Raw genomic sequence first — 24,263 nt, forward strand, 5'->3', positions numbered from 1 at the left:
TAACACTCAACCCTCTGTCCCTGTGTGCTCTCTCAGGTTGGTTCAGGTCAGTCCGGACTGTCTGGTTTTAATGTGAAATCAATCACAGATGGGCTCTGACTGAGGCTCCCTGTTCAGAATCGTCACCTTCACACTGACCCCAGAGACCTAACCAGGGTTCGAGGAGATGGGGAGAGAGATCGGGCCTGTTAATCGTGGCATTGATGGGGAACCTGACGTCACCCTGTGCAGTGGCTGTGGTTTCAGGGCAAATATCAGCAGGTTACAGGATAACTATTAGTTACAGGTAGGATATTGGGGCATTACACCTATTACTACCAGTTAAATATATCAGTGAGATATTGTATTACTGATGATTATAAAGATAATCTGAATGTTACCAGTATTACTACTAGTTATTGCTGCAATTACAGTTGAGTTACCATGAGTTAGTGGTGGAGTCAAACAAACCCCCCCACCGTTTCCCCTCTCCACCCTCGGTTTCCCCCTCTCCCTCACACCCCACCCCCCCCCTCAGTTTCCTCTCTCACCCCCCCTTGGTTGCCCCCTCCTCCACTCAGTTTTCCCTCTCTCCCCCCCCCCCCCTTGGTTTCCCCTCTCCCCCACTCGGTTTTCCCTCTCCCCCACTCGGTTTTCCCTCTCTCCCCCCCCTTGGTTTCCCCCTCCCCCACTCGGTTTTCCCTCTCTCCCCCCTTTGGTTTCCCCCTCCCCCACTCGGTTTTTCCCTCTCTCCCCCCCCCCCCCTTGGTTTCCCCCACTCCCTCACCTCGGTTTTCTCTCTCTCCCTCACCCCCCTTGGTTGCCCCCTTCCCCACTCAGTTTTCCCTCTCTCCCCCCCCTTGGTTTTCCCCTCCCCCACTCAGTTTTCCCCTCTCCCTCACCCCTTTGTTGCCCCCTCCCCCACTTAGTTTTCCCTCTCTTTCCCCCCCCCTTGGTTGCCCCCACTCCCCCACTCGGTTTTCCCTCTCTCCCCCCCCTTGGTTGCCCCCATCCCCCACTCAGTTTTCCCTCTCTCCCCCCCCTTGGTTTTCCCCTCCCCCACTCGGTTTCCCCTCTCCTTCACCCCCCTTGGTTGTCCGCTCCCCTCACTCGGTTTCCCCTCTTTCCCCCCCCTTACTTTCCCCCTCCCCCACTCAGTTTTCCCTCTTCTCTCCCTCACCCCCTTGGTTTTCCCCTCCCCCCACCACTCGGTTTCCCCTCTCCTCACCCCCTTGGTTTCTCCCCTCCCCCACTCGGTTTCCCCTCCCCCCACTCAGTTTTCCCTCTCTCCGCCCACTCAGTTTTCCCTCTCTCCCACCCCTTGGTTGTCCCCCCTCCCCCACTCGGTTTCCCCTCTCCTCCCCCACTCGGTTTCCACTCTCCCTCACTCGGTTTCCCCTCTCCCTCACCCCCTTGGTTTTCCCCTCCCCCACTCGGTTTCCCCTCCCCCCACTCAGTTTTTCCCTCTCTCTCCCCCCCCCTTGGTTGCCCCCCTCCCCCACTCAGTTTTCCCTCTCTCCCCCCCCCCTTGGTTTTCCCCTCTCCCCACTCGGTTTCCCCTCTCCTTCACCCCCTTGGTTGTCCGCTCCCCTCACTCGGTTTCCCCTCTTTCCCCCCCCCTTACTTTCCCCCTCCCCCACTCAGTTTTCCCTCTCTCCCTCACCCCCTTGGTTTTCCCCTCCCGCCACTCGGTTTCCCCTCTCCCTCACCCCCTTGGTTTTCCCCTCCCCCACTCGGTTTCCCCTCCCCCCACTCAGTTTTCCACTCTCTCCGCCCCACTCAGTTTTCCCTCTCTCCCCCCCTTGGTTGTCCCCTCCACCCCACTTCGGTTTCCCCTCTCCCTCCCCCACTCGGTTTCCACTCTCCCCTCACTTCGGTTTCCCCTCTCCCTCACCCCCTTGGTTTTCCCCTCCCCCACTCGGTTTCCCCTCCCCCCCCCACTCAGTTTTCCCTCTCTCTCCCCCCCTTGGTTTCCCCCTCCCCCCCACTCGGTTTCCCCTCTCCTCTTGTCGTGACGGAGGCCTCCTGCCTCGGAAGTTTTCTCAACAGCTGCTGGTGCGAAACAGCAAATACAAATCCTCAGCTCAAGGAGAGCCAACCTTCATACGGTAAATGCAGCAGCACTTGCAGATGTCAGTTGATCAAAATTTCAGGAATCCGTCCAGTGGGAGGTGGTCGTCCCCTATCCACACCTGAAACATTCCTGGGAATGTGGAGAGAGATGGATGCACTCCGTCTCACCTTTTCCTGGTTAGATGCATTGGACAGAGACACAAGGAGGGAAACCAGGGAGCAATTTTCAAAACTGCATGTTTACTGAACTACTAATCACTCAACTTTCTCTCTGTTGTATAAGCAGTCCCTGGAGGTATTGAATTTAATTCATGATTCACCTGTTAACAGCTGTCTGCACCACACCCAGGTCTCTAACAACAAAACTAAAATGTTTGCAGCAGCACTAATTGTTCGGAAACTAAGAATCTTAAATTAATAATCAGAATGATGTAGATAAAAGCATAGGCATATCTCAATAATTCACACAGCCCCTCAGAAATCTGAGAAGCATAGTTATCGAGTCACTGTGACTTTTATCAGGTGATTACATATACAGGAGCTGACACTGAGATACACACAGTCCGTACAGTCCCAGACAGGAGTGAATCGTTCCTTTTACCCACTGTGTACAGGAGCTGACACTGAGACACACACAGTCCGTACAGTCCCAGACAGGAGTGAATCGTTCCTTTTTACCCACTGTGTACAGGAGCTGACACTGAGACACACACAGTCCGTACAGTCCCAGACAGGAGTGAATCGTCCCTTTTACCCACTATGTACAGGAGCTGACACTGAGACACACACAGTCCGTACAGTCCCAGACAGGAGTGAATCGTCCCTTTTACCCACTGTGTACAGGAGCTGACCCTGAGACACACACACAGTCCGTACAGTCCCAGACAGGAGTGAATCGTCCCTTTTACCCACTGTGTACAGGAGCTGACACTGATATACAGGAGCCATTGTATTTTAAGGAAAAATTGAAAGTACACAAATGGGCTATTTTGTAATGTTGGATTGAGAGATTTCTGAAAGGGGAGTTCTAATAATGTCTGGTGGAGTATGGGGATCATAGAAAATTTAACGTCTGACTTTTTAGGTGCATTTACCAGCATTTTAAATTCAGTATTTGACATTAAAGATAATATATTCTACATAAGTATTTTGAATGTTAAAAGTAGTTGTTTTGAGGGCCAATTGACCCCATTATTTTTGCCCCATCTACAGGTAACACCATCAGTACCAGCAACCTAAAAATAAATCAAGGGGAGGAGCTTATGGAATTTAATATATGTTTTAAAAATGATAATGGAAAAAGTAAAAGCAAAATACTATGGATGCTGAAAATCTGAAGTAAGAGCAAGAAATGCTGGAAATACTCAGCAGGTCTGGCAGCATCTGTGGAGAGCGAAGCAGAGTTAACGTTTCAGGTCAGTGACCCTTCATCAGAACTAGCAAATATTAGAAATGTAAAAGGTTGTAAGCAAGTAAAGCGGGGGTAGGGCAAGAGATAACAAAGGAGAAGGTGTAAATAGGACAAGGTCACAGAATAGCTGACCAGAAGGTCATGGAGCAAAGGCAAACAATATGTTAATGGTGTGTTGAAAGACAAAGCATTAGTACAGATAGGGTGTTAACGGGCTGAAAATTGAACAGCCGCAAGTACAGACATGAAAAAAAAAAGTGGGTAAGCAAACTGAACAAACTAAGATGAAATAAAATAAACACAAAATATATATATTTAAAAAAAAGAAAAAGAAAAAAAATAACTAAAAATAAAAGTAAAAAGGGGGGCCCGTCATGCTCTGAAATTATTGAACTCAATGTTCAGTCCGGCAGGCTGTAGTGTGCCGATTGGGTAAATGAGATGCTGTTCCTCGAGCTTGCGTTGATGTTCACTGGAACACTGCAGCAATCCCAGGACAGAGATGTGAGCATGAGAGCAGGGGGGAGTGTTGAAATAGCAAACAACCAGAAGCTCAGTGTCCTGCTTGCGGACTGAGCGGAGGTGTTCCGCAAAGCGGTCACCCAGTCTGCGTTTGGTCTCCCCATTGTAGAGGAGACCACACTGTTAGCAGCGAATACGGTATACTACATTGAAAGAAGTACAAGTAAATCGCTGCTTCACCTGAAAGGAGTGTTTGGGGCCTGGGATAGTGAGGAGAGAGGAGGTAAATGGGCAGGTATTACACCTCCTGCGATTGCAGGGGAAGGTGCCATGGGAAGGAGACGAGGTGGTGGGGGTAATGGAGGAGTGGACTAGGGTGTCACGGAGTGAACAATCCCTTCAGAATACTGGGAGGGGAGGGGAAGCTGCGTTTGGTAGTGGCATCACACTGGAGGTGGCGGAAATGGTGGAGGGTGATCCTTTGGATATGGAGGCTGATGGGGTGGAAAGTGAGGACAAGGGGAACCCTGTCACGGTTCTGGGAGGGAGGGGAAGGGGTGAGGGTAGAGGTGCGGGGAATGGGCCGGACACGGTTGAGGGCCCTGTCAACCACAGTGGGGGGGTGGGAATCCTCGGTTGTGGAAAAAGGAAGACATATCAGAAGCACCGTCATGGAAGGTAGCATCATCAGAGCAGATGCGTCGGAGACGGAGAAACTGGGAGAATGGAATGGAGTCCTTACAGGAGGTAGGGTGTGAAGAAGTGTAGTCGAGGTAGCTGTGGGAGTCGGTGGGCTTATAATGGATATTAGTCGACAACCTATCCCCAGAGATGGAGACAGAGAAGTCGAGGAAGGGAAGTGAAGTGTCGGAGATGGACCATGTAAAGGTGAGAGAAGGGTGGAAATTAGAAGCAAAGTTGATAAAGTTTTCCAGTTCGGGGCGGGAGCAGGAAACGGCACCGCTACAGTCATCAATGTACCGGAAAAAGAGTTGGGGGAGGGGGCCTGAGTCGGACTGGAACAAGGAACAAAAGCAAAATACTGCGGATGTTGGTAATCTGAAATAAAAACAAGAAATGCTGGAAATACTGAGCAGGTCTGGCAGCATCTGTGGAGAGAGAAGCAGAGTTAACAAGGAACGTTCGACATATCCCACAAAAAGACAGGCATAACTAGGACCCATGCGGGTACCCATAGCAACACCTTTTACTTGAAGGAAGTGAGTGGAGTTGAAGGAGAAGTTGTTCAATGTGAGAACAAGTTCAGCCAGGCGGAGGAGGATGGTGGTGGATGGGGACTGGTTGCGCCTCTGTTCCAGGAAGAAGTGGAGAGCCCTCAAACCATACTGGTGGGGGATGGAGGTGTAGAGAGATTGGACGTCCATAGTGAAGAGGAGGCGGTTAGGGCCAGGAAACTGGAAATTGTCAAAATGACATAGGGCATCAGAAGAGTCACGGATGGAGGTGGGAAGAGACTGGACCAGCGGAGAAAAGATGGAGTCAAGATAGGAAGAAATAAGTTCAGTTTTTAAATATATTTTTTTTGTTTATTTTATTTTATTTCCTCTTAGTTTGTTCAGTTTGCTTACTCACGGTTTTTTTTCATGTTTGTACTTGCTGCTGTTCAGTTTTCAGTCCGTTAACACCCTATCTGTACTAATGCTTTGTCTTTCAACACACCATTAACATATTGTTTGCCTTTGCTCCACGACCTTCTGGTCAGCTATTCTGTGACCTTGCCCTATCTACACCTTCTCCTTTGTTATCTCTTGCCCCACCCCCGCTTTACTTGCTTATAACCTTTTACATTTCTAATATTTGCTAGTTCTGAAGAAGGGTCACTGACCTGAAACGTTAACTCTGCTTCTCTCTCCACAATGCTGCCAGACCTGCTGAGTATTTCCAGCGTTTCTTGTTTTTATAATGGAGAAAGTAATGGGACTTAAGAGAGAGAAATATCCAGGACCTGATGGTTTCCACTGCAGGGTATTAAAAGAATTAGTTGAGGAAATGGCACATGCTTTAGTCATAATTTTCCAAAGCTCCCTAGAATTGGGAATTGTTCCTTTAGATTGGAGGCAACGAGGGAAAGAGAAAGCTGGTAATTACAATTAACACCAGTGTGGGGAAGTTTTTGGAATCTATCGTCAGGGACAGGGTGACTGAGCACTTGGACGGGTATGAGCTGATCAGAGTTGCATGAATTGGTGAAGGGTGGGATGTGTCTGAATAATCTAGTTTTTTGAGGAGGTCACTATCATGGTGGATTAGGGGAGTATCATTGGATGTTGTCTTTATGGACAGACTAGAAGGTATTTCATAAAATTCTGCACAAGAGATTATTAGCAAAATTAAAAGTGTGTGGAATTGGAGGTAACTTTATGACATGGATTGGTAATTGGGAGGTAGGAGACAGGGAGCGAGGGTAAAGGGTATGTTCTCTGGATTGGTGGGATGTGACAAGTGATGTTCCCCAGGAAACTGACTTGGATGGAGGAAAAGAGAGTTGGATATTCAGATATACAGATGATATATTGAACACGGAATTCCAGATGGAGTCTGACCAAAACTCGATACAACTGAGGAGGGACAGTAAGTTGTGCAGGTGGGAGCAGGAAATTGCAAAGGGATTGATTGAGTGAGTGGGCAAAACTGGGGCAGATGGAGGGGCAGTACTGAGAGAACCCTGCATGGCCAGAGGGCAAGTACTGAGGGAGTGCTGCACTGTCGTAGGGCAAGTACTGAGGGAGTGCTGCACTGTCAGAGGGCAAGTACTGAGGGAACCTTGCACTGTCAGAGGGAAAGTACTGAGGGAACCCTACGCTGTCAGAGGGAAAGTACTGAGGGAACCTTGCACTGTCAGAGGGAAAGTACTGAGGGAACCCTACGCTGTCAGAGGGCAAGTACTGAGGGAGTGCTGCACTGTCGGAGGGCAAGTACTGAGGGAGTGCTGCACTGTCAGAGGGCAAGTACTGAGGGAACCCTGCACTGTCAGAGGGCAAGTACTGAGGGAACCCTACGCTGTCGGAGGGCAAGTACTGAGGGAACCCTGCACTGTCAGAGGGCAAGTACTGAGGGAACCCTGCACTGTCAGAGGGCAAGTACTGAGGGAACCCTGCACTGTCAGAGGGCAAGTACTGAGGGAACCCTGCACTGTCAGAGGGCAAGTACTGAGGGAACCCTGCACTGTCAGAGGGCAAGTACTGAGGGAACCCTGCACTGTCAGAGGGAAAGTACTGAGGGAACCTTGCACTGTCAGAGGGAAAGTACTGAGGGAACCTTGCACTGTCAGAGGGAAAGTACTGAGGGAACCCGACGCTGTCAGAGGGAAAGTACTGAGGGAACCTTGCACTGTCAGAGGGAAAGTACTGAGGGAACCTTGCACTGTCAGAGGGAAAGTACTGAGGGAACCTTGCACTGTCAGAGGGAAAGTACTGAGGGAACCCTACGCTGTCAGAGGGAAAGTACTGAGGGAACCTTGCACTGTCAGAGGGAAAGTACTGAGGGAACCTTGCACTGTCAGAGGGAAAGTACTGAGGGAACCCTGCACTGTCAGAGGGCAAGTACTGAGGGAGTGCTGCACTGTCAGAGGGCAAATACTGAGGGAGTGCTGCACTTTTGCAGGGGCAATACTGATGGTGCTGTCTTTTGGATGAGACTCTCTTAGATGGATGTGAAAGATACCACGGCCACTATTTTGAAGAAGAGCAGGGGAGTTCTTCTTGGTGTCCCTGGGCCAATATTTACCCCTCAACCAACGTAAGAAAGAAAGACTTACATTTCAATAACACCTTTCACAACCACCAAATGCGCCAAAATGCTTTACAGCCAATGGTACTTTCGAAGTGCAGTCACTGTTGTAGTGTAGGAAACACAGCAGCCAGTTTGTGTAATGTTGATTGAGGGAGAAATATTTATATATATATATATATATATAAATATATATATAAAAATAAACATGGCCATTATCTCATTACTATTTGTGGGATCTTGTTGTGTGGAAATTAGCTGCCGAGTTTCCTACACTACAACATTGACTTTCCATGACTGTGAAGCACTTTGGCATATCCTGAGTTTGTGAAAGGCACTATAGAAATGGAACGCCTTCCTTCCGATCTTCCTGGGGCATCTGATTTCTGAATGATTCCCACACGTTTTCATAAGAAGACACTGATCGATTGCTTTATTCCTGGGATAGCGTGCGCTGGATAGTTTGCAAGCTGCCTAGGACTGCCTGCTCACTGCCTACACACTTGCTACTCAGCTCAACCTTCATCCTCTGCATTTCCTGTAGATTTGAGTCATTCTCAGAAGGGCCTCAGTGTTAACAAAGGCAGCCAAGGGGTTGGTAATTCCTGCACAGGGTGAATAACAGGCAACGCCCTGGTAACGTCTCTCAAAGAAAGTTTTGTCCCTGACGCATTCCCCAGCTGCTGTGGTGAGCAAGCCACTCCTTAAAGGGCCACTTTAGGGTTGCTTACTCTAAGTAACAACAGGGCAGTTTGTTTCTCCCTCAGAGTTTGGAGACCCCTCTGCGGTGTATTGGTGATTGAAAACAGGTTCCAAATGTAGCACAAACAGTGAGGGCACGGTCTCCAACACAGAGCAATGTTTTTAGTTTCTCTAATTCCCCTTTTATTGATGAGAAGGGAGTGCCATTGAGGCCAAAATCTCTCAAAATGATTTGCAGCCCTTTTCTCACCTGCTACAGTTTTCAAGCAGGGCTGGTAACTGGCGGCCAGTGCTCCTGCAACAACTTGTAGTTATATAGTGCCTTTAACGTGGTGGGACATTCCACAGTGCTACAGAGGATCAGAGTAAAATTTAACACTGACCACATAAGGAGACATTAAGACAGGAGCTTGGTCAAAGCACTAGGTTTTTAGGGGTGTCTTAAAGGAGAAAAGTGAGGTAAAGAGGCGGAGAGGTTTAGGGAGGGAATTCCAGAGCTTAGGGCCCAGGCAGCTGAAAGCATGACTGCCAATGGCAGAGAAATTAAAATTGGAGGATGCTCAAGAGGCCGGAATTGGAGGAGGGCAGAGATCTCAGAGGATTGTAGGAGCTGGAGGAGATTACAGAGTTAGGGAGGGGGGAGGACAGGGAGGAATTTGAACACAATTTTAAAATCAGTTCCCGGTCCAGCAACACTTTAGTGTAATGTGGGGTGATGGGCCTCGGTGTGTGTCAGAGTTTTGTAACAGGCAGAGTGCTGTAAATCAGGAGGTGAAAGGAAGAGAGGAACTTGCTGAAATTACAATCACCAGGGAAGCAGTACTGAGCAAACTGATGGAGTTGCCGGCTGACCAGTACCCGGGTCCTGATGGGCTTCGTCCTAGGGTCTTAAAAGAGGTAGTAGATGTGTTGGTGTTAATTTTTCATTAATAATTCTGGAAAGGTTTATCAGGCTGGAAAGTATCAAATATAACCCCTCGATTCAAGAAGTGGGTGTGGGGAGGGAGGCAGAAAACAGGTAACTATCGGCCAATTAGCTTGACGTCTGTCGTGGGGAAGGTGTTAGAATCAATCATTAAGGAGGCGATAGCTGGGCACTTGGAAAAACTCAAAGTAATTGGGAATAATCAGCATGGTTTTGTGAAATGGAAATCATGTTTAACCAATTTATTGGAGTTCTTTGAAGGAGTAACATGCGCTGTGGATAAAGGGCAGCCTGTTGATATACTGTACTTGAATTTCCAGAAGGCATTTGACAAGGTGCCACATAAAAGGTTATTGCGCAAAGTAGGAGCTCATGGTGTAGGGGTTAACATATTAGCATGGATACAAGATTGGCTGGCTGGCAGAAAACAGAGTGTATGCATAAATGGGTCCTTTTCTGATTGGCAGGATGAGATGAATGGAGTCCCGCAGGGGTCTGTGCTGGGGCCTCAACTTTTTACAATTTATATCAATGACTTAGATGAGGGGAGCTTGGTAGCTAAATTTGCAGATGACACAAAGATAGGTAAGAAAGTATGTTGTGAAGAGGACATGACGAGGTTGCAGACCGATATAGATAGGTTGAGTGAGTGGGCAAAAATGTGGCAGATGGAGTATAATGTGGGAAAGTGTGAAGTTGTTCACTTTGGCAGGAAGAATAAAAAAGCAGAGTATTATTTAAACGGGGAACGACGGCAGAATTCCGAGGTGCAGAGGGATCTCGGTGTTATAGTACATGAGTCACCGAGTTAGTATACAGGTACAGCAAGTAATAAAGAAGGCTAATGGAATGCTATCCTTTATTTCAAGAGGAATTGAAAATAATAGTAAGGATGTTATGCTTCAGTTATACAGGGCATTGGTGAGACCACATCTCGAATACTGTGGGCAGTTTTGGTCTCCTTATTTAAGGAAGGATGTGAATGCGTTGGAGGCGGTTCAGAGGAGGTTTAATAGATTGATACCTGGAATGAGTGGGTTGTCTATTGAGGAAAGGTTGGACAGACTGGGCTTGTTTTCACTGGAGTTTAGAAGAGTGAGGGGAGACTTGATTGAAGTTTATAAGATCCTGAACAGTCTTGACAAGGTGGATGTGGATGTTTCCTCTTGTGGCTGAGTCTAGAACTAGGGGGCACTGTTTTAAAATTAGGGGTCACCCTTTTAGGACAGAGATGAGGAGAGTTTTTGAGGGTGCGACTTTGGAATTCTCTGCCTCAGAGGGTGGTGAAGGCGGGGAAATTGAATATTTTTAAAGTGGAGGTAGATAGATTCTTGTTAGGCACAGGAATCAAAGGTTATTGGGGGTTGACGGGAGTGTGGAATTTGTGACATGCACAGATCAGCCATGATCTTATTGAATGGTGGAGCAGGCTGGAGGGGCCTCTCTTTTGGAGAGAGTGAAGCTCTGGCACGTTCATCCTTTCCTGATTAGTGTAAACTTAGGATTGATTTCATATTTGTAAATCTCTTTTGCAGCTTCTCCAATGCCTCTCCATGCATTTAATAATTTAAATCGCGGACCCACCTTTCCCATGGCTGTTACCCACAGGCCTCGAAACATGCTCCAGTTAAATGCAGACTGAGTGAGTTCGTGTCAACTTCCCATCACGCCGGCAATTTTTCCTCCTTTAATCCTCCGGACCCGCGCCCTCCCCCTTGCAGGTTATAATTCCTCCCAGTGAGTGGGAACTGTCTGCAGCCGCACTGTGAACTCACACTGGATTAACTGCTCGCAGCCGTACTGTGAACTCACACTGGATTAACTGCTCACAGCCACACTGTGAACTCACACTGGATTAACTGTTCACAGCCACACTGTGAACTCACACTGGATTAACTGTTCACAGCCACACTGTGAACTCACACTGGATTAACTGCTCACAGCCGCACTGTGAACTCACACTGGATTAACTCTCACAGCCGCACTGTGAACTCACACTGGATTAACTCTCACAGCCACACTGTGAACTCACACTGGATTAACTGCTCACAGCCACACTGTGAACTCACACTGGATTAACTGCTCACAGCCGCACTGTGAACTCACACTGGATTAACTGTTAACAGCCACACTGTGAACTCACACTGGATTAACTGCTCACAGCCGCACTGTGAACTCACACTGGATTAACTGTTCACAGCCACACTGTGAACTCACACTGGATTAACTGCTCACAGCCGCACTGTGAACTCACACTGGATTAACTGTTCACAGCCGCACTGTGAACTCACTCTGGATTAACTGTTCACAGCCGCACTGTGAACTCACTCTGGATTAACTGTTCGCAGCAGCACTGTGAACTCACACTGGATTAACTGTTCGCAGCCGCACTGTGAACTCACACTGGATTAACTGTTCACAGCCGCACTGTGAACTCACTCTGGATTAACTGTTCACAGCCGCACTGTGAACTCACTCTGGATTAACTGTTCGCAGCAGCACTGTGAACTCACACTGGATTAACTGTTCACAGCCGCACTGTGAACTCACACTGGATTAACTGCTCACAGCCACACTGTGAACTCACTCTGGATTAACTGCTCACAGCCGCACTGTGAACTCACTCTGGATTAACTGTTCACAGCCGCACTGTGAACTCACACTGGATTAACTGCTCACAGCCGCACTGTGAACTCACACTGGATTAACTGTTCGCAGCCGCACTGTGAACTCACTCTGGTTTAACTGTTCGCAGCCGCACTGTGAACTCACTCTGGTTTAACTGTTCGCAGCCGCACTGTGAACTCACTCTGGTTTAACTGTTCCCAGCCGCACTGTGAACTCACACTGGATTAACTGTTCCCAGCCGCACTGTGAAGTCACACTGGATTAAATGTTCACAGCCGCACTGTGAACTCACACTGGATTAACTGTTCACAGCCGCACTGTGAACTCACACTGGATTAACTGCTCACAGCCGCACTGTGAACTCACACTGGATTAACTGTTCGCAGCCGCACTGTGAACTCACACTGGATTAACTGTTCACAGCCACACTGTGAACTCACACTGGATTAACTGCTCACAGCCGCACTGTGAACTCACACTGGATTAACTGCTCACAGCCGCACTGTGAACTCACACTGGATTAACTGTTCACAGCCGCACTGTGAACTCACTCTGGATTAACTGTTCACAGCCGCACTGTGAACTCACTCTGGATTAACTGTTCGCAGCAGCACTGTGAACTCACACTGGATTAACTGTTCGCAGCCGCACTGTGAACTCACACTGGATTAACTGTTCACAGCCGCACTGTGAACTCACTCTGGATTAACTGTTCACAGCCGCACTGTGAACTCACTCTGGATTAACTGTTCGCAGCAGCACTGTGAACTCACACTGGATTAACTGTTCACAGCCGCACTGTGAACTCACACTGGATTAACTGCTCACAGCCACACTGTGAACTCACTCTGGATTAACTGCTCACAGCCGCACTGTGAACTCACTCTGGATTAACTGTTCACAGCCGCACTGTGAACTCACACTGGATTAACTGCTCACAGCCGCACTGTGAACTCACACTGGATTAACTGTTCGCAGCCGCACTGTGAACTCACTCTGGTTTAACTGTTCGCAGCCGCACTGTGAACTCACTCTGGTTTAACTGTTCGCAGCCGCACTGTGAACTCACTCTGGTTTAACTGTTCCCAGCTGCACTGTGAACTCACACTGGATTAACTGTTCCCAGCCGCACTGTGAACTCACACTGGATTAACTGCTCACAGCCGCACTGTGAACTCGCTCTGGATTAACTGCTCACAGCCGCACTGTGAACTCACACTGGATTAACTGCTCACAGCCGCACTGTGAACTCACACTGGATTAACTGTTCGCAGCCGCACTGTGAACTCACTCTGGTTTAACTGTTCGCAGCCGCACTGTGAACTCACTCTGGTTTAACTGTTCGCAGCCGCACTGTGAACTCACTCTGGTTTAACTGTTCCCAGCCGCACTGTGAACTCACTCTGGTTTAACTGTTCCCAGCCGCACTGTGAACTCACACTGGATTAACTGTTCCCAGCCGCACTGTGAACTCACACTGGATTAACTGTTCCCAGCCGCACTGTGAACTCACTCTGGATTAAATGTTCACAGCCGCACTGTGAACTCACACTGGATTAACTGTTCACAGCCGCACTGTGAACTCACACTGGATTAACTGTTCCCAGCCGCACTGTGAACTCACACTGGATTAACTGTTCCCAGCCGCACTGTGGACTCACACTGGATTAACTGTTCCCAGCCGCACTGTGGGCTCACACTGGATTAACTGTTCCCAGCCGCACTGTGGGCTCACACTGGATTAACCGTTCACAGCCGCACTGTGGACTCACACTGGATTAACTGTTCCCAGCCGCACTGTGAACTCACACTGGATTAACCGTTCTCAGCCGCAATGTGAACGCACACTGGATTAACCGTTCACAGCCGCACTGTGAACTCACACTGGATTAACTGCTCACAGCCGCACTGTGAACTCACACTGGATTAACTGTTCGCAGCCGCACTGTGAACTCACTCTGGTTTAACTGTTCGCAGCCGCACTGTGAACTCACTCTGGTTTAACTGTTCGCAGCCGCACTGTGAACTCACTCTGGTTTAACTGTTCCCAGCCGCACTGTGAACTCACTCTGGTTTAACTGTTCCCAGCCGCACTGTGAACTCACACTGGATTAACTGTTCCCAGCCGCACTGTGAACTCACTCTGGATTAAATGTTCACAGCCGCACTGTGAACTCACACTGGATTAACTGTTCACAGCCGCACTGTGAACTCACACTGGATTAACTGTTCCCAGCCGCACTGTGGACTCACACTGGATTAACTGTTCCCAGCCGCACTGTGGACTCACACTGGATTAACCGTTCACAGCCGCACTGTGGACTCACACTGGATTAACTGTTCCCAGCCGCACTGTGAACTCACACTGGATTAACCGTTCGCAGCCGCAATGTGAACGCACACAGGATTAACCGTTCACAGCCGCACTGTGAACTCACACTGGATTAACTGCTCACAGCCGCACTGTGAACTCACACTGGATTAACTGTTCGCAGCCGCACTGTGAACGCACTCTGGTTTAACTGTTCGCAGCCGCACTGTGAACTCACACTGGATTAACTGTTCACAGCCGCACTGTGAACTCACACTGGATTAAATGTTCACAGCCGCACTGTGAACTTACACTGGATTAACTGTTCCCAGCCGCACTGTGGACTCACACTGGATTAACTGTTCACAGCCGCACTGTGAACTCACACTGGATTAACTGTTCACAGCCGCACTGTGAACTCACACTGGATTAACTGCTCACAGCCGCACTGTGAACTCACACTGGATTAACTGTTCACAGCCGCACTGTGAACTCACACTGGATTAACCGCTCACAGCCGCACTGTGAACTCACACTGGATTAACTGTTCACAGCCGCACTGTGGACTCACACTGGATTAACTCTCACAGCCGCACTGTGAGTCAGAACTGTATTAAACTGATTGACTTAAAAGAAATGTTCATGAAGGAGATGAGATTGGACTGAGATCCCAATCAGTTCCAAAGTCCATCTTTTGCCTGGGTGGAGTCTTTACTTTTCTATGAGTTACTTGGTTTAACTCTTGAAGTGTGAGCAGCCTAGGAGATCCCATTGCACTATGTGTAGCAATGCAGAAGGTTTTAATTGGGAACATAATGAAGGTTTATGCCAAGAGATGGTTTAACACTTTTGATAAAAATGTCACTGACTCTGGGTTCCCTCAGTGGCTCAGTCAATCAATGTCCCACCCAGCAAAAAGATGTCTCACCAAGTATGGATATACCCACAGGGTACAGGACTGTGTCATGCAAATTAGGTCCAAACCCAGAAATCTTGCAGTTTAAATATGCAAAAAGGCAATTGTCTGAAGATTTAACCCTCTATTAGTCAGAGGCATACAGTTATACAGCACAGAAACAGGCCCTTCGGCCCACCATGTCTGTGCTGGCCATCGAGCCTATCTATTCTGATCCCATTTTCCAGCACTTGGCCTGTAGCCTTGTATGCTATGGCGTTTCAAGTGCTCATCTAAATACTTCTTAAATGTTGTGACGGTTCCCGCCTCTACCACCCCTTCAGGCAGTGTGTTCCAGATTCCAATCACCCACTGGGTGAAAAAACTTTTTCTCAAATCCCCTCTAAACCTCCTGCACCTTACCTTAAATCTATGCCCCCTGGTATTGACCCCTCGGCTAAGGGAAAACATTTCTTCCTATCTATCCTATCAATGCCCCTCATAATTTTGCACACCTCAATCAGGTCCCCTCTCAGCCCTCTCTGCTCTAAGGAAAACAACCCTAGCCTTCCCAGTCTCTCTTCATAGCTGAAATGCTCCAGACCAGACAACATCCTGGTGAATCTCCTCTGCACCTTCTCCAGTGCAATCACATCCTTCCTATAGTGTGGTGCCCAGAACTGTACACAGTACTCCAGCTGTGGTCTAACTAGCATTTTATACTGGCTTTAAGTGCTGGTGTACAGGTTTCCCAGGCTCTCTGAAACTTGCCAAAGTCAACAAGACAACTCAGATAGGCAAGAAGCAGCAATGGAGATGACTGGACAATGGAGACTTGAAATAAAGTTTATGGTGCATCAACATTGGATATCAGATAATCGGCACATTCATTTTCAATGACTTTGTTGCAAAATGCAAGAGCAGCTTTTGTGTTTCGCTCAGGAAAGGAAATAGTTTCAGTCAGCAAGGAGATTGAATCAGGTTCTCTCCTGCACAGGCACGTGAAGTGGTGTCCAACAGCAGAACACCCATCCCCACTCTGAGTGTTACTTGCATTCCAACACAGTCAGCACCAGGTGAACTCTCACTAATAGTTGGCAAAACATTCCAATCTCCAAACTCACTTCCCATCCCCACCCATAACACATTCAATTATCAAATCCCAATCAATAAAATCACTCTACCCCATTATTTAATCTAGGGGGAACTGCCTCCTGACTCTCCAGCCCTTCCTACAGTGCAGAGTGGGGTAGACCCTGCTGTCATAAATGTACTTCACCTCCCTGTGTCCAGAAAACATTGGATTGTTCTGACCAAGGAAATCCTTCGGAGTAGTTCTTTTACCATCCAGGACACAGCCTGACATCTCGCCTAAGGATGTGTTAGATATAAAGTTAAGCTCCCTCTACACTGTCCCCATCAAACACTCCCAGGACAGGTACAGCACGATGTTAGCTACAGAGTAAAGCTTCCTCACAAGATGTTGCCTGGTCTGGAGGGTATTAGCTATGAGGAGAGGTTGGATAAACCCGGGTTGTTTTCACTGGAACGACGGAGGTGGAGGGGCGACATGATAGAGGTTTACAAAGTTATGAGAGGCATGGACAGAGTGGATAGTCAGAAGCTTTTTCCCTGGGTGGAAGAGTCACTTACAAGGGGACATAGGTTTAAGGTGAGAGGGGCAAAGTTTAGAGGGGATGTGCGAGGCAAGTTCTTTACACAGAGGGTGGTGAGTGCCTGGAACTTGCTGCCAGGGGAGGTGGTGGAAGCAGATACGATAGCGACGTTTAAGAGGCATCTTGACAAATACATGAATAGAATGGGAATAGAGGGATATGGGCCCCGGAAGTGCAGAAGGTTTTAGTTTAGGCAGGCATCAAGATCGGCGCAGGCTTGGAGGGCCGAGTGGCCTGTTCCTGTGCTGTACTGTTCTTTGTTCTTTGTTCTACACTGTCCCATCAAACACTCCCAATTTAAACAAAGATTTGGTAGATGTGTTACTCATTGTGTGAGGTATATGAATTTATTGTCAATGTGTTACTCAGTGAGTGAGATATCTGAATCTAGTATTAATGTTTTACTTATTGAGTGTTATATATAGGGCTTGGGTGTGACCACATCTGGAGTACTGTGTGTACTTTTGGTCTCCTTACCTAAGGAGGGACATACTTGCTTTAGAGTGGATGCAAAAGGTTAATTAGATTGATTCCTGGGAGAGAGGGCTGTCCTATGAGGAGAGATTGAGCAGAATGGAACTATATTCTCTGAAGTTTCGAGACTGAGAGGTGATCCCATTGAAACATGCAAAATTCTTGAAGGGCTCAATAGCATCGATGCTGAGAGACTGTTTTGCTTGATGAAGGACATGGCGTCAGAGTTTCAGAAGAAGGAGTCGGTCATTTTGAACTGAAATGAGGAGAAATGTTTTCACTCAGAGGGTTGGAATTTGATGCAGAGAAATGTGAATTGATACATCTTGGTAGGAAAAACAAGGAGCAGCAATATAAAATAAAGGGTACAATTCTAAAGAGGGTGCAGGAACAGGGGGTCCTGGGGGTACAGGTGCACAAATTGTTGACATTTTCAGGGCAGGGTGAGAAAGTGATTAAAAAGGCATTTGGGATCCTGGGCTTTATAATTAGGGGCGTAGAGTACAAAAACAAGGAAATTATGATGAACCTTTATAAAACATTGTTTCGGCCTCAGCTGGAGTATTGTGTCCATTTCTGGCACCGCACATTCGGAAGGATGTGACGGCAGTAGAGAGGGTGCAGAAAAGATTCATGAGAATGGTTCCGGGGATGAGGAACTTCAGTTATGTGGATAGATTGGAGAAGCTGGGGCTGTTCTCCTTGGAGAAGACAAAATTAAGAGGTTATTTGATAGAGGTGTTCAAATCATGAAGGGTGTGGACAGAGTAGATGGGGAGGAACTGTTCCCATTGGCAGAAGGGTCGAGAACCAGAGGACATCGATTTCAGTTGAACGTCAAAAGAACCAATGGTGACATGAGGAAAAACTTTTTTACGCAGCAAGTGGTTAGAATCTGGAATGTACTGCCTGAGAGTGGGGTGGAGGTAGATTCAATCATGGCTTTTAAAAGGGAATTGGATAATTATCTGAAGAGAAAAGATTTGCCGGGCCGTGGGGAAAGGGCGGGGTGTGGGACTAGCTAAATTACTCTTGTAGAAAGCTGACATGTTCCCCTGTGTAGTAACCATTCTCGGGTTCGATGATTCTATAACCTTATTGAATGGCAGGGCCATATGGCCTACTCCTGCTCATATTTCCTGTGTGCTTATGTGTTCAAAATCTTAAAAGCCTTTGACAGAGAAAATAGGGAGAAACTATTTCCACTGGCGAGAGGTTCAGTAACCAGAGGACCCAGATTTAAGTTGCAGGCAAAAGAGCCAGAGGACAAAGATTCTTTTACACAGCAAGTTGTTATGATCTGCAGTATGCTGCCTGAAAGTGTGATTGAAGCAGATTTAACACTTTTAAAAGGGAGTTGTATAAATACTTGAAATGGAAACATTTACAGGAATATTGGGAAAGAACGAGGGGAGTGGGACTAATCGTACAGCTCTACCAGAGAGCCAGCATAGGTACGTTGGGCCGAATGGTCTCCTTTTGTACTATATCATACTGTGAACCTATTAATGTGTTATTCAGTGAATGGAGTATTTAAATCTAGTATTAAATCTAACTGACAATGCTGCTTTAAAATCTCACACTGAAGAGTGTCTGCAAGGTCTCATCAACAGGTTTGCGGCTGCCTGCAACGAATTTGGCCTAACCATCAGCCTCAAGAAAACGAACATCATGGGACAGGACATCAGAAATGCTCCATCCATCAATATTGGCGACCACGCTCTGGAAGTGGTTCAAGAGTTCACCTACCTAGGCTCAACTATCACCAGTAACCTGTCTCTAGATGCAGAAATCAACAAGCGCATGGGAAAGGCTTCCACTGCTATGTCCAGACTGGCCAAGAGAGTGTGGGAAAATGGCGCACTGACACGGAACACAAAAGTCCGAGTGTATCAAGCCTGTGTCCTCAGTACCTTGCTCTATGGCTGCGAGGCCTGGACAACGTATGTCAGCCAAGAGCGACGTCTCAATTCATTCCATCTTCGCTGCCTCCGGAGAATACTTGGCATCAGGTGGCAGGACAGTATCTCCAACACAGAAGTCCTCGAGGCGGCCAACACCCCCAGCTTATACACACGACTGAGTCAGCGGCGCTTGAGATGGCTTGGCCATGTGAGCCGCATGGAAGATGGCAGGATCCCCAAAGACACATTGTACAGCGAGCTCGCCACTGGTATCAGACCCACCGGCCGTCCATGTCTCCGCTTTAAAGACGTCTGCAAACGCGACATGAAATCCTGTGACATTGATCACAAGTCGTGGGAGTCAGTTGCCAGCGTTCGCCAGAGCTGGCGGGCAGCCATAAAGGCGGGGCTAAAGAGTGGCGAGTCGAAGAGACTTAGCAGTTGGCAGGAAAAAAGACAGAAGCGCAAGGGGAGAGCCAACTGTGTAACAGCCCCGACAAACAAATTTTTCTGCAGCACCTGTGGAAGAGCCTGTCACTCTAGAATTGGCCTTTATAGCCATTCCAGGTGCTGCTCCACACACCACTGACCACTTCTAGGCGCTTACCCATTGTCTCTCGAGATAAGGAGGCCAAAGAAGAAGAAGTATGTGTTACTGAGGGATATTTCTACATGGATTTTAGCAAGGCTTTTGACAAGGTCCCACATGGCAGACTGGTTAAAAAAATAAAATCCCATGGGATCCAGGGAAATGCAGCAAGGTGGATACAAAATTGGCTCATTGGCAGGAAACAAAGGGTAATTGTTGATGGGTGTTTTAGTGACTGGAGGGCTGTTTCCAGTGGCATTCCACAGGGCTCAGCACTGGGTCCCCTGCTTTTTGTGGTATATATTAACGATTTGGATGTAAATGTAGGGGGCATGATCAAGATGTTTGCAGACGACACAAAGATTGGCCGTGTGGTAGATAGCGAGGAGGATAGCTGTAGGCTGCAGGAAGATACTGATGGTCTGGTCAGATGGGCAGAAAAGTGGCAAATGGAAATCAACCTGGAGAAGTGTGAGGTGATGCATTTGGGGAGGTCAAACAAGGCAAAGGATTACACGATTAATGGGAAAATACTGAGAAATGTAGAGGAAGTGAGGGACCTTGGAGTGAATGTCCACAGATCCCTGAAGGTAGCAGAACAGGTCAATAAGGTGGTTAAGAAAGCATATGGAATCATTTCCCTTATTAGCCGAGATATAGAATATAAGAGCAGGGAGGTTGTGCTGGAACTGTATAACTCATTGGTTAGGCCACAACTTGAGTACAGTGTGCAGTTCTGGTCACCTCATTACAGAAAGGATGTAATTGCACTAGAGAGGGTCCAGAGGAGGTTTACGAGGATGTTGCCAGGACTGGAAAAATGCAGCTATGAGGAAAGATTGGATATGCTGGGGTTGTTCTCCTTGGAACAGAGAAGGCTGAGGGGAGATCTGATTGAAATGTACAAAATTTTGAAGGGCCTGGATAGAGTGGAGGTGAAGGGTCTATTCACTTTGGCAGAGAGATCAGTGACGAGGGGTCATAGATTTAAAGTGATTGGTAGAAAAATTAGAGGGGAGATGAGGAAAATCTTTTTCACCCAGAGGATGTGGGGGTCTGGAACTCACTGCCTGAAAGGGTAGTTGAGGCAGAAACCCTCAACTCATTCAACAGGAGTCTGGATAGGCATCTCAAGTATCGTAATCTGCAGGGCTACGGACCAAATGCTGGAACGTGGGATTAGAATAGGTGGATTGTTTTTCAGCCGGCACAGACACGATGGGCCAAGTGGCCTCTTTCTGTGCCTTAAACATTCTATGATTTCTATGACTTGTGCAGTTTGTGGCGGGGGGAAGGTCAAATGTAAAAGCAAGTGTTTGGCGGGGGAAGGGCAAATAGTTATTGTAATTGTTCGTAGGGGAGTGGGAAAAGGGGCATAAGAAACACATGTATTTAATTTTGAGGAGATATTTCTTCAAAAATTTCAAGATTCCAGCAGGGCTGGCTGCCCTTTAAAAATGGCGCCACAGGCAGCTGACGCCATTGCTGGGGATGGACAGCCCACATCTCCATCAGATTGGGGGAGGGGCCTATTTAAATCAGCTGCTGCGCTTGAGATTGTGGAGGCTCTTTGACGTGCAATCCGCACGGGACGGCCACCATTTTCTGAGCTTGCCTCCGAGAGCGGAGGCACACTCTTAAAATCCAGCCCATTCTTTGTCTGTCCAAACTAGAGCTTTCAATCTACATCTAATCTTTTATGTAATGATAGAAAGCAGGAAAGCTGAAAGGCCATTCAGTCCACCCATTAAATCCCCTCCCACAGCCCATGTCTATTGTCAGTGGGTCAGACTATCTGCAGTCAGTGCATCAGACTATATATGGTCCGTGGGACATAGGAACATAGGAATTAGGAGCAGGAGTAGGCCACTCGGCCCCTTGAGCCTGCTCTGCCATTCAACAAGATCATGGCTGATCTGATTGTAACCTCAACTCCACATTCCTGCCTACCCCCAAAAACCTTTCACCCCCTTGCTTATCAAGAATCTATCTACCTCTGCTTTAAAAATATTCAAAGACTCTGCTTCCACTGCCTTTTGAGGAAGAGAATTCCAAAGTCTCACAACCCTCTGAGAGAAAAAATTTCTCCTCATCTCTGTATTAAATGGGTGATCCCTTATTTTTAAACAGTGACCCCTAGTTCGAGATTCTCCCACAAGGGGAAACATCCTTTCCACATCAGATCCAGGGGATTTATCAACTGTCAGTCCCATTAATCTTTCCAGTACTACTTTATTACTAATAATTTCTTTCAGTTCCTTATTCTCACTCCTTGGTTCTCTAGTATTGCTGGGAGGTTTTTGGTATCGTCCTCCGTGAAGACAGACAAATTAGTTCTGATGAAAGGTCACAGACCTGAAATGTTAACTCTGTTTCTCTCTCCACAGATACTGCCAGACCTGCTGAGTATTTCCAGCACTTTCTGTTTTTATTTCAGATTTCCAGCATCTGCAGTATTTTGTTTTTATTATTATGACACAAAGTATTTGTTTAGTTTCTCTGCCATTTCCTTATTCCCCAATTATAAATTCTCCTGTAGTGAACTCACATCTGTCTTTGCTAATTTTTTCCTTTTTACATACCTATAGATTTTACAGCCCATTTTTATGTTTCTCGCCTGTTTACTTTCATATCCTATTTTTTCTTTATCAGTTTCTCGGTCCTCCTTTGTTGAATTCTAAACTGCTCCCAATCCTCAGGCTAACTACTTTTTTGGCAACTTTATAAGCCTCTTCCTTTGATCTAATACAATCTTTAACTTTTCTTGTTCGGCATGGTTGGATCACCTTTCCTCCTGGATTTTCCTGCTGGGTTTTTGTGCCTCAGAGGAATGTAAATTTGTTGTAAACCATGTATTAATTCTTTATATGCTATTGCCTGTCTACTGTCAAACCTTTTCATCTAGTTTACCAATCTACCAGAGCCAAGTTGCCCCTCATACCTTTGTAGTTTCCTTTGTTTAGATTTAAGACCCTAGTTTCAGTCAGACTATCTGCGGTCAGTGGGTCAGACTATCTGCGGTCAGTGGGTCAGACTGTCTGCGGTCAGTGGATCAGACTGTCTGTGATCAGTGGGTCAGACTATCTGTGATCAGTGGGTCAGACTATCTGTGATCAGTGGGTCAGACTATCAGTGATCAGTGGGTCAGACTATCAGTGATCAGTGGGTCAGACTATCAGTGATCAGTAGATCAGACTGTCTGTGGTCAGTGGATCAGACTGTCTGTAGTCAGTAGTCAGACTCTCTGTGGTCAGTAGGTCAGACTGTCTGCAGTCAGTGGTATGACTGTCTGTGGTCAGTGGGTCAGACTACCTGTGATCAGTGGGTCAGACTATCTATGATCAGTGGGTCAGACTGTCTGTGGTCAGTAGGTCAGACTGTCTGTAGTCAGTGGATCAGACTGTCTGTAGTCAGTGTGTCAGACTGTCTGTAGTCAGTGTGTCAAACCGTCTGTAGTCAGTGTGTCAGAATGTCTGTGGTCAGTAGGTCAGACTGTCTGCAGTCAGTAGTCAGACTTTCTATGGTCAGTGGGTCAGACTGTCTGTGGTCATTGGGTCAGACTGTCTGTAGTCAGTAGGTCAGACTGTCTGCAGTCAGTGGCTTAGACTGTCTGTGGTCAGTGTGTCAGACTGTCTGTGGTCAGTAGGTCAGACTGTCTGTAGTCAGTGGGTCAGACTGTCGACAGTAGGTCAGACTGTCTACGGTCAGTTGTCAGACTTTCTGTGGTCAGTGGGTCAGACTGTCTGTAGTCAGTGGGTCAGACTGTCTGTAGTCAGTGGGTCAGACTGTCTGTATTCAGTGGGTCAGACTGTCTGTATTCAGTGGGTCAGACTGTCTGTGGTCATTGGGTCAGACTGTCTGTGGTCATTGGGTCAGACTGTCTGTAGTCAGTGGGTCAGACTGTCTGTGGTCAGTAAGTCAGACTGTCTGTGGTCAGTAAGTCAGACTGTCTGTGGTCATTAGGTCAGACTGTCTGTAGTCACTGGGTCAGACTGTCTGTGGTCACTGGGTCAGACTGTCTGTAGTCAGTAGGTCAGACTGTCTGTAGTCAGTAGTCAGACTGTCTGCAGTCAGTAGTCAGACTATCTACGGTCAGTAGTCAGACTTTCTGTGGTCAGTGGGTCAGACTGTCTATTCAGTGGGTCAGACTGTCTGTATTCAGTGGGTCAGACTGTCTGTGGTCATTGGGTCAGACTGTCTGTGGTCATTGGGTCAGACTGTCTGTAGTCAGTGGGTCAGACTGTCTGTGGTCACTGGGTCAGACTGTCTGTGGTCACTGGGTCAGACTGTCTGTAGTCAGTAGGTCAGACTGTCTGTAGTCAGTAGTCAGACTGTCTGCAGTCAGTAGTCAGACTTTCTGCGGTCAGTGGGTCAGACTGTCTATTCAGTGGGTCAGACTGTCTGTATTCAGTGGGTCAGACTGTCTGTGGTCAGTAAGTCAGACTGTCTGTGGTCATTGGGTCAGACTGTCTGTAGTCAGTGGG

The 24,263-nt window shown here is 47.5% G+C and overlaps 1 protein-coding gene across 6 annotated transcripts in view; it reads left to right on the forward strand.

The window, feature by feature from the left end:
- col17a1b (collagen, type XVII, alpha 1b) overlaps window positions 1-24,263 on the forward strand; it is a 257,562-nt gene that overhangs the window by 49,967 nt on the left and 183,332 nt on the right. For 2 of the 6 annotated variants that reach the window (XM_068053209.1, XM_068053212.1), the window contains exon 1: window positions 17,279-17,421. The exons of 1 other annotated variant lie outside the window; for it this stretch is intronic. Coding sequence is in view for 2 of the 5 variants with exons in the window: in XM_068053207.1 (XP_067909308.1) it covers window positions 17,558-17,615 (58 nt within the window). In the remaining 3 variants the exon portion in view is untranslated. 3 more of the 6 variants (XM_068053207.1, XM_068053208.1, XM_068053210.1) reach the window with 2 other exon arrangements.

The sequence above is a fragment of the Heterodontus francisci genome, chromosome 20, assembly GCF_036365525.1.
Source record: "Heterodontus francisci isolate sHetFra1 chromosome 20, sHetFra1.hap1, whole genome shotgun sequence".
Lineage (NCBI taxonomy): Eukaryota > Metazoa > Chordata > Chondrichthyes > Heterodontiformes > Heterodontidae > Heterodontus > Heterodontus francisci.